Source organism: Melospiza melodia, chromosome 5 (assembly GCF_035770615.1).
Source record: "Melospiza melodia melodia isolate bMelMel2 chromosome 5, bMelMel2.pri, whole genome shotgun sequence".
Classification (NCBI taxonomy): Eukaryota; Metazoa; Chordata; class Aves; order Passeriformes; family Passerellidae; genus Melospiza; species Melospiza melodia.
The window spans coordinates 89,909,294-89,922,770 of NC_086198.1; the positions used below are offsets into that span (position 1 = coordinate 89,909,294).

At 47.4% G+C, this 13,477-nt stretch overlaps 1 protein-coding gene across 2 annotated transcripts in view; it reads left to right on the forward strand.

The window, feature by feature from the left end:
- The window catches only part of SFXN5 (sideroflexin 5), a 108,216-nt gene that overhangs the window by 32,862 nt on the left and 61,877 nt on the right, over positions 1-13,477 (forward strand). Inside the window, exons 1-4 of one of the 2 annotated variants that reach the window (XM_063157777.1) lie at positions 5,498-5,593; positions 5,754-5,780; positions 7,430-7,484; positions 9,197-9,222. In XM_063157777.1, the coding sequence (XP_063013847.1) occupies positions 7,466-7,484; positions 9,197-9,222 (45 nt within the window). In that variant the 5' untranslated portion in view covers positions 5,498-5,593; positions 5,754-5,780; positions 7,430-7,465. Of the gene's footprint in view, positions 1-5,497; positions 5,594-5,753; positions 5,781-7,429; positions 7,485-9,196; positions 9,223-13,477 lie in introns of those variants that run through there. The other variant, XM_063157776.1, reaches the window with a different exon arrangement.

Here is a 13,477-nt window from a genome sequence, read left to right on the forward strand (position 1 = left end):
ATAAACACGGGCCCATCACAGTTCTGTCCGGGCTGGCTCGTGGTGTGTTCACTGAGGTGTGTTATGGTACCTTGAGCACCGGATTTCTTATTATTTCTATTCTATATTATTTATAGAAATAATTATTATTATTTCTGCCCTTTTAACCCCTTTTACAATACAATAACCAAACTAACAGCCCGTGTTTAACGACCTATCAACTATTTTACAACAGTTTCTAAGCTATTTTTAACAATTCCAAGTCATGTCCAGGTCACAGAGCTGATTACACCTGTCAGCTTGGTGTGGTTAAAATGGGATTAAACAAATCTGATCTGGAGCGACCTGAGCTGGATTAGGGAGCCCAGGGAGAGGTTGGGCACCTCCAAAAGTGCCATCCAACCCAAACCATTCCATGATTCCAGTGGCATCCACGTCCTCCTGCAGCCCTGGTGCAAGGATGGTTTTCAGTGAATGATTCTCACTCTGCTGAAGCCTTTCCAGGAGAGTGCTGGGAGGATTAATTAGTTAATGTTTATTGAGTGCTGGGAGGCTGCACCGTGTTATTTGAGAGCTGATTTTAGCCGTGGGGACTCGATTCTGGTTCCACCCACTCTTGGGTTGGGATCTGGCAGCAGCTCCTGGTGCTGGGAATCAGCAGGGCCAGGGCAGTGCCCGTCCCTGTGCTGGCATTGCCAGGGCACCTCCAGGGCTGGGGAGAGCCCTCGAGGGGCCAGGGCAGGGACAGAGCTGGGAAGGGGCTGCAGAATCCCTGAGGGAGCTGGGAAGGGGCTGCAGAATCCCTGAGGGAGCTGGGAAGGGGCTGCAGAATCCCTGAGGGAGCTGGGAAGGGGCTGCACAATCCCTGAGGGAGCTGGGCAGGGGCTGCACAATCCCTGAGGGAGCTGGGCAGGGGCTCAGCCTGGAGCAAAGGAGGCTCAGGGGGCCCTTGTGGCTCTGCACAGCTCCTGCCAGGAGGGGAACAGGGACAGGAGCAGAGGGAACGGCCTCAGGGGAGCTCAGGGTGGGCACAGCAGGAATTTCCCCATGGAAAAGGTGGTGAAGTATTGGAAGTGCCCAGGGCAAGAGTGGAATCCCCATCCCTGCAGGAATTTCAAGCCCTGTGGATGTGGCACTTGGGGACAGGGGCAGTGGTGGCCCTGGCAGTGCTGGGTGTCATTGCCTGAAATCTTTTCCAACCTGAACAATTCCCTGATGCCACTCAGGGCCTCAACAATGCTCAGAATGGCAAAGAGGAGTTGTGGCATCCAGGAGGAGTCCCGGGTGCCTCCTGTGCTGCCTCATTGCAGCCCCAGGAGGGGCAGAAATGATCAGAGCCCTCTGGGATTTATCCCACTCTTGGGATCCCTTGAGCTCTGTGTCCTGAAGAACCAAACCCTTCCTAATGCCAGGATTTTAGGAGCAGGGCTGTAAAAACACCAGTGGGGAGGTTTCCTGTGAGGAAGGAGAGCCATAGGTGGTGTTACCTGCTTTTCCAGGTTTGTCAGGAATGCCAGACTGCTCCATATCTGTGAGCAGCTGGAGTTGGGCTGGTTTTTTCCCCTTTATTTCAATCATTTAAAGAACTGGGATTATTGGGGAAGCACATCTGGATTGGAGGCTGCCCTCCCCAGGGCACAGGAAGGAGCTGGAGCGCTCCAGGAGCAGCTCTGCTGCATCCCACGTTCTGCACCACCCAATATTTGGAATTCAGCGTGGGCTGGGTGATCCGAGCTGTGCTTTAATAAACCTCACAAGCCCCGGGGTGTGAAACCACTGGCAGTTCCTGACGGGGTGCAAAGTGCCGCTGTTACCTCGTTAAAATCTGCATTTCCTGGGTGCAGGGGGGCTGCTGGGCGGTGAGAGCATCGCTGCTGGAGCAGGATGGGAACAGCTTTTGATACAGAACTGGCTGGACAGATGAAATAATTAACTAAAATTACTGTTTTTCAATGATTTCCTCTCCAACCTGTCCTTACAGAGGGGTTTTGTTGTGTAATGGTGTAAAGTCCAGCCCGGGCAGACCCCACTGAGGGATCTCTGCAGGACTTAAACCTTTGGGTTTTCCTTTCCACGTTGTGCTCATCCACCCCATGCCTCCTAATTAGTTCTTTGTCTGTAATTGTGCCTTGTCATGACGAGTGATTAATGAGTGATTAATCAATGAGGGCTTTTCTGCAGGCAGTTATTCCTGGCTGGCATAGCTGGAGAGGCACCCATGGATTGAGGATCAGTGCTCAAAGGGTGGCACCAGGTGCTTTGAAGCTGAAGGAGGATTAGTTTGGATTAGAAATAAGGCAGAAGATTTTTATGGAGAGGGTGACAAATAAATTGCTGTCTCTGAGTGCAGGACTGTGAAATGTTCCCGTGTTTAATAGGAGGAGGCTCATCCATTAAGGAGAACTGGAACCCTCCGTGCTGTTTTTATAGTGACAGGTGTTGGGGAAGAGATTGGGGCTGGATGGATTCTTTAAATAAATTCTTTTTTTTTTTTTTTTTTTTTATTTTTTTAAACTATCTCCAAGCTGCAATTCTGCTGCTAAATAAGGATTGCTAATGAATGTCCTGACAAGCAAAGATCACATCTATTCCCAAGATTTATTCCAGTCTCCATCTCCTCACCACAGCTTTGGTTCTCTTCAGATTCTGGAGGTCTTTGAGGCCCTGCCTTAAACATCACCATGATATTTGAGGTGATGTTTTGGATAACTGAACTCAGCTCCTGAGTTCATAAAATCCCAGAATCCTGGAATGGGTTGGGTGGGAAAGGACCTCAGAGCCCATCCAGTGGCATCCCTGCCATGGCAGGGACATCTCCCACTGTCCCAGATGGATCCAGCCTGCCCTTGGACACTGCCAGGGGATCCAGGGGCAGCCACAGCAAATCTGGGAATTCCAGCCCAGGCAGGAATTCCTTGCCAAGATCCCAGCCCAATCTCCCCTTTCCCAGTGGGAGCCATTCCCTGTGTGCTGTCCCTCCATCCCTTGGAAATTGTCTCTCTCCATCTTCCTGCAGCTCCTTCAGGCCCTGCAGGGCCACCCTGGGCTCACCCCAAAGCTTCTCCTGTGCAGGTGAACAATGCCAGCTCTGCCAGCCTTCCCTCCCAGCAGAGCTGTTCCATCCCTGGGTCCATCCTGGAACCTCCTCTGGGCTCTCCAGCAGCTCCAGATCCTCCCTGTGCTGCCACCCCGAGCTCAGGGCTTCAAAACTGCTCCAGGTGATGACAAAAGTGGTGACTCTTCCTTGAAAAAACTGTAGAAAAATCAGAATCCTGGAAAGGACGGGTGGAAATCTCTTCCTTGAGTCCTGAAAAGGTGGATCTGAGACCACTTGTGAGCAGCCTGGAGCTGGTTCCTGCCCATCCATGTCCATGAAGCGGAGCCTGACCTGACCCCTGTGGTCTCCCCTGATCTGACCTAGGGGAGAGCTGCAGTGGCCACAGGGGAAATGTCCATCCCAGGGGACCCTCCTGCTCCAGGTGGATCCATCCAAGGGAAATGCTCCATCCCAGGAGCTCCACCTGGTCCTACCCAGCCCCCCTGGACTGAAATCTAAACCCCAGCACGGATCTGGGGTCATTCCCTGAGCTCCAGAGCAGATTCCCCAGTTTCCCAGTGAGGGGGATGAGGTGGGAGCGTGGCTGTTCCTCCAGGGCAGGAATGAAATCCCCCCAAACCCAGGGACTGCTCTCCCAAAGCAGCCCGGGCTGGCAGGGCTGTCAGGGAGCTGGAGCTGCTGGAAAACGCTGCAGACAGAAGAGGAATTAGAGGAGAAAGAAGTGAAAATGAGCTGGCAGAATCCTGAGGTGACTCATCAGGTGCATCTTGTGAAGTCTCTTTGGAGAAGTAATGAAACCGCGTGTTCTAACAATATTTGCACTGCAGCAGGGAAAGGCATAAATATTGGGATCAATTAATGAAATTAGAGAATTTGACCAAAAAAGCCCTCGTGCTGGCTCAGAAAGCATCCCTCTTCCTTTTTGCTGGTGTCAGTGCCTGCAGTTGGAGAGGAAAATCCCGCAGTTGTGTTTCCCACCCTGCATAAAGGGGATGTGGGCAGCCCTGGGGTCGCTGGGATGGGCTGGGAAGGCTCCTGGAGCCCCAGGAATTCCTCTGCAGGTGAACAATCACCCCGTGGAAGGTCTCCAGCTGGTGGGCAGGCAGAGACCTCATCGCTGTCTGGGTGTGGAGCCTCCTTCCCTTTGGGTGTTGGGGTTTTGACCCACCCGGTCTTTAGCACCAGGGCTGTCCTTTGTGTGCCCCAGGCTCTGTTTTCCACCCGGGAAAGGGGGAATGATGATTTTCCTTAGGAAGGGAATTTTCCTTCAGGAAAACTCCATTGTGTCTGTGACATTTACATCTTCAGTTCCTCATCACAGGCAGTGGAGCTCATCACAGAGCTTCATTTTGGAGCTTGGGGTGAATTTGGAGTGAAATTTGGGGTTGTTAGTATCAGTGGGTCAATTAATGCAATTTACAGCAGATTAATTACCTTATCCCAACAGCATTTAAATGGATTTATATTTGGGACTGGCAGCAAAGCTGGGGTGAGGGATGCAGCTTAATGAACACAGTGGCAATGCTGAGCTCAGCAGGGTGAGCACCTGATGTGCAGGCTGGGTGGGTTGGGTGGGGAAAGCGGGAGCCAAAAAGAGCCATCACCATGCTGGGCTGTGGCAGCAGCAGGAGCAGAACTCCCCAGGTTCTCCTGGCACAGCTCCCCTTGGAATAATTCCCCCGGTTCCTGGCGGCCTCCACTCAAGAGGATGTTGACAAATTGGAGAGAAGTGAAGGAGCCACGAGGGTGGGGAGAGATTGGCAAAGCAGCCTTGCCAGGGAAGCAGCCAGGAGCCTGGCTCGCAGAGAATTTGTGGGGTTTTAGATGGAAATGGAGCTTAAAGGGTGGAATTGCAGCTCCAAGGACCTGGGGGCAGAACAAACCCAGACAGAGGTGCTGGGGCCTCGGGGCTGAACACGAGTTTTTTTAACAGCAAAACCCAGCAGCTGCTGGGACATTTCAGAGCCCTGGCTTCCCACCCATCCCTGGGGTGATGCACATCAGCGTTTGGGGGTTTGGAGGTGATAATTTGGGGTTAGGTTTTAGTTTATGTTTAGGAAACCCCTCAGCCATGGGGAGGAAGGGCAAACCCTGGGGCTGTGTCTGCGCCAGGGCATCTCCGGGCTCGCTGTCTCCTCCTGAACCTCTCAGGGGATGTTTCCTCCTCCAACCCCTCACTCTGAGCTGGGTTTGGGGGCTTTGGAGCTGTCAGGAGGCAACAGGGAGAGTTTTCAACAAGATTTTCCCTCTCCCTGAGCATTTCTCGGTGCATTTAGAAATGAGAACTGGTGGTTGTTTATTTTATTTATTGGAAGCCCAGGGTTTATCTGAAGAGCTCCCTGCAGGGTTTGCCCCACCTTTGTTCCCCAGCAGGGCTGGATTTCCGCAGGAAGCTCATCCAGGGAGAGGCTGTGCTAAATTTACATTGAGATCTGGTCGCAGCAGAGGATTTGGGGTTTTTAAAGCTCTGAAGTCTGGCTGTTCTTGCTCTTTCTTCCCATTTAATACAAGTTTAATATTGTCTCTCGCTGCCCACGCAGGTGTGAAGGAGCTCAGGTGTGTAAAGAGTCTTTAAATCCATCCTGGTGGGCTGCAGGAAATGAGATTTTTGTCCCAATCCGTTCTGTTTGTTTATGACAGCAGTTAAAAGATGAATATTTGGAATAAAACTACACTGGTTTTTTTTAACATTTAATGTTCTCTTTTGTTTTTCCAGCTGTGGGGAGCTCAAAAAATCAAACAGGTAACACACTTTAAAAAATATTTTCAATTTTCCTTATTATTTTCAAGTATTGCTGCTTTTTCCTGTCCTCCCTCGTTCCCTTTGCCAGTTGCTGTTTTGCCTTCCCATGGAAATGTAAATGCAGAGAACACTCTGCCACCAAAAAGCCTGATTTTTTTTCTTTTTATATATATTTATATATTTTGATGTCTTCATTTTCTCCTTCCTGTCTAGTCAAGAGCTTTCTTGTCTCCAGTTTTTTGCAAACAGTTTGACAGTTCCTTGGGAAGGTTTGTGCCTGTGCTGTACCTTCCTCCCTGCAGCCCCATGGGAATGGATTTCTCCTTCCCAGCGAATCCCAGTGCAGCCTCCTGGGCTTGGCAGAAAATCTGGGGGAAATGTGGGCAAAAAGGGGCCAAGTGAGCTTTGCTGCTGTGGTCAGAGAGGCAGATTTGGGGTTTTTGGGGTTTTTGGGATCTCCAGAGGCACCAGGGCTGTGTGAGAACATCAGGGTTGGAATTTGTGGAAAATTCAGGTGCTGTGTGGGGTTTTTGGGGACGGCTGGTCCTGCCTGTTGGTGTCCCAGCTGGTGCTGGAGCAGGCGGGGAGAAGGTTCTGGAATGGGATCCATACCTAGATACAGGGGAGAAGGTTCTGGAATGGGATCCATACCTAGATACAGAGGAGAAGGTTCTGGAATGGGATGCACACCTGCAGTAGGAGAAGGTTCTGGAATGGATCCACAACTGGAGATGGGGGGAAGGTTCTAGAATGGGATCCACACATAAAGATGGGGGAGAAAGTTCTGGAATGGGATCCACTTCATGAGAAGGTTCTGGAATGGGATCCACAGCTGGAGATGGGGAGAAGGTTCTGGAATGGGATCCACAGCTGCAGTGAGAAGGTTCTGGAATGGGATCCACAGCTGGAGATGGGGAGAAGGTTCTGGAATGGGATCCACAGCTGCAGTGAGAAGGTTCTGGAATGGGATCCACAGCTGGAGATGGGGAGAAGGTTCTGGAATGGGATCCACAGCTGGAGATGGGGAGAAGGTTCTGGAATGGGATCCACACCTGCAGTGAGAAGGTTCTGGAATGGGATCCACAGCTGCAGGGGGAGAAGCTCCTGAACTGAATCCCCCCATTGTGTTTGGGCCCCAGGGGTTTTGGGGTTTCCCCTGTGGCCCCTTTGCTCCCCTGCAGGATAAAGGGATTTTTCTCCTCATCCTCCCCATCCTCTGCCACAGCCAGGCATTTCCCACCTTTCCCACCCAGCACATTTCAGCCCCAATGGGGGTGCTGAGGACAGGCAGGGACAGAAAATCATTTTCCTTTTCCCTCCTCATTTGCCTTTCCTGGGGCTCAGGTGCAGCTGGGGGTGGCTTTTGGGGACACAGAGCCAAGACAGAGCCACTCTGTGTACGTAAGGGTCAATGATTTCCTCCTAAATGATTAAAATAATGAAAATTTTTGTTTTAGTGTCTTTAATTACTGCAGGAGAGCAGTGCTGGGGAGGGGTTTTGGGGAGGCTGCTGAGCCTTTGGTGGAAGCGAGGAGGGTCCCAGGTGGGGAATTTCCAGGGACTGTGTGGTCACAGGAGGTGTTTGGAGCTGAGGGGTGGCTGTGCTGTGCCCTGTGCCCTCACTGTGGCTCTCTGGTGACATTTTCCAGGCCATCATCCACCCCGACACCAACGAGACCATCTTCATGCCTTTCCGAATGTCAGGTACGCTGTGTCTGCCATTCTCCTGGAATTTGGATAAATACTGGGGTGGGGGTTCTCCTCTTTGGGAACTGAATCTTGTCAGCATTTAAACCATGATTAGGGAGGAATTCCAACATCAAAATGTCTTTGCAGGCGATGAAAATGAGGATCCTAAATTCCACTGTGAGATTTAGTGCTTAATATTTTCCTTTTCCCTTTTCCCTTTTCCCTTTCCCCTTTCCTTTTTCTTCCTTTCCTTTTTCTTCCTTTCCTTTTTCTCCCTTTCCTTTCTTCCCCTTTCCTTTTATCCCCTTTCCTTTTATCCTTTTTCCTTTTCCTTTTCCTTTTCCTTTTCCTTTTCCTTTTCCTTTTCCTTTTCCTTTTCCTTTTCCTTTTCCTTTTCCTTTTCCTTTTCCTTTTCCTTTTCCTTTTCCTTTTCCTTTTTTGTTTCCTTTCTTCCTTTTCCCTTTCCTTTTCCCTTTCCTTTTCCCTTTCCTTTTCCCTTTCCCTTTCCCTTTCCCTTTCCCTTTCCCTTTCCCTTTCCCTTTCCCTTTCCCTTTCCCTTTTCCTTTTTCATTTTTCTTTTTCTTTTTCTGTTTCCTTTTTACTTTTTCCTTTTTGTTTTAATTTTTCCTTATCCTTTCGCCTTTTCCTTTTTCCTCTTTCCTTTTTTCCCTTTTCCCTTTCCTTTTTTTCCCTTTTCCTTTTCCCTTTCCTTTCTTCCCCTTTCCTTTTTCCCCTTTCCTTTTTTTTCCTTTTCCTTTTCCCCTTTCTTTTTTTTTTTTTTTCCCTTTTCCTTTTCCCTTTCCTTTCCATCACTATTGGGAGCATTTTAACTTTACACTAAATGGCAAATCTTGCTGCCCACAACTTCAGGGGTGTAAACTCCAGGTCAGCAGCCTGATCCATCCTCACTGGATGAAGAGGAGGGGGCTGGGGGGTTTATTCCTCAGGAAAGAATGGGATGATCCCTGTTTTTCAATGGTGATGATATCCACTGGCCCCAGCACTGGGATTCCAGGGAGGATCAGCCCCTCTGTGCCTTAATGAGCTGTTCAATGATTAAAAATGAAATTAAAAGCCCCCTTTGGGGTTTCCTCACCATGCTCAGGTGCCCAGCAGCTTTTCTCGAATGCCAGGGCAGCCCTGGTGCTTTTCCAGCAGATTTATTGAAATAAACAGGACCTTTCCCATGGGTTTGGGTGCAACATCCCCTGATTTGGGCACTGGGGAATTGAACAGGGTTTGTGCTCAGTGCTTTGGGGGATGATGCTGAGGGTGAAGGGAGGAGAAGCCAGTACCCTCTGCTCAGCTGCCTTGTCCTGAATTTGTCTCCCAATTTTTTCTTCCTCTCAGGTCTTTGCCCTTTTTGGCTGTAAATTGGATGCAGGAAGTGCATTCAGTGATATTGGGGAAAGGCTCTGAGACCTCCCCCTGGAAGTCAGGGAGATGAATTATAATTAGCACAGGAATTGGCAGCCACAGCAGGGGGAATGTGAAACGTTTGATTTCTGTGGTGCTCAATAAAACTTGAGGAAAAGACTTGGGAGAGCTGGAAAAGCAAAAATAAAGGATGGGAAAACCAGGAGAGGGCTGCAGTTGTGGGTTGGAGCATCAGGTGGAGCTCCAGGATGCCCCAGGGTGGTGGCAGTGAGGGCACCTGGTTGTGCCAGGAGTCCCTAAACTGGGACATTCATTCAAATTAATGAATTTATTTTTCTTTTCCCTCACAGGTTACATCCCCTTTGGAACCCCCATTGTAAGTATTTGGTTTTGGGCACCAAGAAATGATTCCTGAGCACAATTCTGTACCAGGAAATGATTCCTGAGCACAATTCTGTACCAGGAAATGATTCCTGAGCACAATTCTGCACACTCCAGCACCTCACGCCATTCCCACAGCATCCCCACCTTCCCCATTTCCTGTTATTGAGGGGTTTTATCTATTAATGTATTGAGGGTATTTATCTTTTATCTATCAGGTTATTGATGAATTAACCCAACCTCTCTTTGAGGGTATTTATCTATTAATGCATTGAGGGCATTTATCTGTTATTAAGGGGGGTTTATCCATTAATATATTGAGGTTATTTACTTACATTTTATGAGGTTATTTAGGAATGAACGCAACCTCTGAGGTTATTTATTTATCTATTATTGAGGTTATTTTTCTATCAATATACTTATCTGTTATCTAGTATTATATATTATGTCTATTGAGGTTATTGATGAATTAATCCAACCCCTATTCAAGGTTATTTATCTATTATCAAGGTTATTTATTTTTTAATATATTGAGGTTATTTATCTGTTATCTATCAGCTAATTGATGAACTAACCCAACCCTTATTCAAGGATATTTATGTACTATTGAGGTTATTTATCTATTAATATATTGAGGTTATTTATCTGTTATTTATCAGGTTATTGATTAATTAACCCAGCCTCTGTTTGAGGTTATTTATCCATTTTAAATCATTCCTACAACCTCCTTCAGCACCTTCATCTTTCCCTCTGCAAAGCTGAACTCATTGCTGAATTGACCCAACCCCTATTTGAAGTTATTTATCCATTACTGAAGTTATTTTTCTACCAATATAATGAGGTTTTTTTATCTATTATCTATCAGCTTATTGATGAATCAATCCATCCCCTATTTGAGGTTATTTATCTATTACTGAAGTTATTTTTCTATCACTATATTGAGGTTATTTTTTATTAAATATCAGGTTACTGATGAATTAACCCAGCCTCTGTTTGAGGTTAATTGCCTACTATTGAGGTTATTTATTTATTCATATAGAGAGGTTATTTATCTGTTATCTATCACGTTATTGATGTATTAACCCAATGTCTTTTTGAGGTTATTTAGTTGCTGTTGAGGTTATTTGTTTATTCATATGGAGAGGTTATTTTGTATTAAATATCATGTTATTATTAATTAATCCAGCCTCTATTTGAGGTTATTTATCCATTTAAAATCGTTCCCACAACCTCCCTTCAGCACCTTCATCTTTCCCTCTGCAAAGCTGAACTCATTGCTGGCAAAATGCAACTCCTGCAACTCTCAGATTCCATTTTTGGACACTTTTATTTTGCATTTCTGTGGTTTAAGGGTCTCTTCCCAATGTGAGGAGCTCCAGCTCAGTCAGGCAGTGCTGTGTGCTCTCGTTTGGATTAATTAATCCAAAGATGAAGAGGAAGGGGGAAAGATGAAGGTGCTGAAGAGGTTGTGGGAATGATTTTAAATGGATAAATCACCTCAAACAGAGGCTGGGTTAATTCATCAATAACCTGATATTTAATACAAAATAACCTCTCCATATGAATAAATAAATAACCTCAATAGTAGATGATTAAACAGAGGCTGGGTTAATTCATAATAACCTGATAGATAATAAAAAATAACCTCTCCATATGAATAAATAATTAACCTTGATAGTAGATAAATAACCTCAAACAGAGGTTGGGTTAATTGATCAACAACCTGGTCTTTGATACAAAATAACCTCAATGTATTAATAGATAAATAACCTTGAAGGTAGATAAATAACCTCAAACAGAGGTTGGGTTAATTGATCAATAACCTGATGTGTAATAAAGAAGAACCTCAGTATATTGATAGAAAAATAACCTCAATAGTACATAAATAACCTTGAATAGGGGTTGGGTTAATTCATCAATAACCTGGTATTTAATACAAAATAACCTCAATATATTGATAGATAAATAACCTCAATAGCAGATAAATAACCTTGAATGGGGGCTGAGTTAATTCATCAATAACCTGATGTTTAATAAATAATAACCTCAATATATTGATAGATAAATAACCTCAAAAGCAGATAAGTAACCTTGAATGAAATTGGGTTAATTCACCTCCTGAGGCTGTGCCTGAGGGTGATTTCTCCTTGTTTTGGGGAATTTTGGGAGTGTTTGGGTGCTCTCCATGGCCAAAGGCAGAAGGGAGAGAATCCTGCCTGTTCTCCTGCTGAATTGTCACCTCACCCAAACAGGAATGCGTAATTTAGCCCAGTTTTGTGGGAAACTGAGGCACACTTTGCCCCAAAAAATTGGAGTCAAGAGGCATTTTATCCTCAAAGCCACCAGCTCCTGGTTCAACTTCTTGGTCCATAAAAATGGTCAAAGGAGCAAAATAGACTAAATTAAATCTCCTTAAACCCAGGGGTGCTCTAGGCCTGGCCTAGGCCCCAAGGAGGGGCTCAGCAGGGCTGCTGCTGTTTGTTGTGGTGGGCAAAGCCTCGGTGGGAACTTTGTGTGGGGCATTTTAAAAGAAAAGGTTAAACAAAAACGAGTTAACGATCAAATTGACAATGAAATCGGCCCCAATCCAGAGCTGTCAGAGGAGCCGAGAGCTGTCAGATGAGCCCAATTTCAGGAGCTGTAAAGGATAAACTGGAACCTCTTGTCATTTAGAAAAAAAAAAAAAAAAACCCAAACGTTTCAAATGTTAAAATTAAAATGTAACATTTATGCCAATCGATCTGTGAAATTTAGTGACAAAATTGGCAGCCTGCTCCAGCATAAAAACAGTTTGAGTCTTCTATTCCACAAAGGGGGATGGGATTTCCTCAAGAGAGGCTCGGGCTGGGCCGTCCTTGTCCCCAGGGAGGGTTTGTGCCTGTGCCCAGGTGGGATTTGGGGTCAGCCCGACGCCCCGGGCCGTGAGCGGGGTGGGGATGAGCAGTTTAGGGCCATCCCCCTCCCCGGGGTGTTTCCCTGCAGAATAATCCACTCTGGGGTAGCTCATTGTGAAGGGGATTAGGGCTTTGGGGAAATAATGGGATCTGGGCAGCAGCTCCCCTGACACCTCCAAATCCCAAATCCCAAATCCCGGCAATGTTTCCTCTCCCCGTGGCCTTGCCCTGGGTTTGGCCTCTCCATCCTTTTGGGGTTTGGGGCTGACCCCACAGCAGAGGGACAGCCTGGGCTCTGTGTGTGAGTGTTCAGGGTTTGGCTTTGCTCTTTTTTCCCTATTTCCAGCCCAGATTTGGGGCTGACCCCACAGCAGAGGGAACAGCCTGGGCTCTGTGTGTGAGTGTGCAGCTTTGGCTTTGCCCTTTTCCCCATGTCCAGCCTGGGTTTGGGGCTGACCGCACTGCAGAGGGGTCTGTGTGAGTGTGCAGCTTTGGTTTTGCCTTTTTTTCCTCATTTCCAGCCCAGATTTGGGGCTGACCCCACAGCAGAGGGAAAAGCCTGAGCTCTGTGTGACTGTACAGGGTTTGGCTTTGCCCTTTTTCCCATTTCCAGCCCAGGTTTGGGGCTGACCCCACAGCAGAGTGGTTTGGGTGAGTGTTCAGGGTTTGGCTTTGCCCTTTTTTCCCCCATTCCCAGCCCAGATTTGGGGCTGACCCCACAGCAGAGGGGACAGCCTGGGCTGTGTGTGAGTGTGCCATTCCCAGCCCAGGAGGGAGAGGATCCAGCCCCTGGAATTCTTTTCCTGCAAAGCAGGTGCTGGGCTGGAGCCTCATCCCCAGGCTGCTGTTTCCTCTTTGGGAGTAAGATTTATCCACCTTTAGGAAATTCAGCTCAAACTCGGCCTTGAGGGCAGAGTGCTGCTGCCACCACAACTCTGAGCCCCTGATTTCCCCCAGCCATCCAAAACTGGGGCCTGGGTGAGGTTTTAGGGAACCCCTGAGGACCCAGGTGGGAATCTGGGGCTGCAGGTGGCTGTCCCACCTTAGGCAGGATTTGGGGTTGGAGCTGGGGCTGCTCAGAGCTCCCTAATGTCCACGGGGTGGCTTTGGGGGCCACCAAGGGCCCTTCACACCTGATCACCAATTAAATTCTGTCGCTGACACTTCACCAGTGTTTAGGAGCTCTTTTTTTTTATATATTTTGTTTTCCTTCTTAGTTATTTTTTCCCCTGACAGTAATTAAAAGTGAAATTGTACATTTCTTGACAGACTCTTGCACATATGGAGAGTTTGCATTTAAACGTGCCTCTTTCAGTCATACAGATTTTGGGTGCTCTTTTTTTTCTTTATTTATTT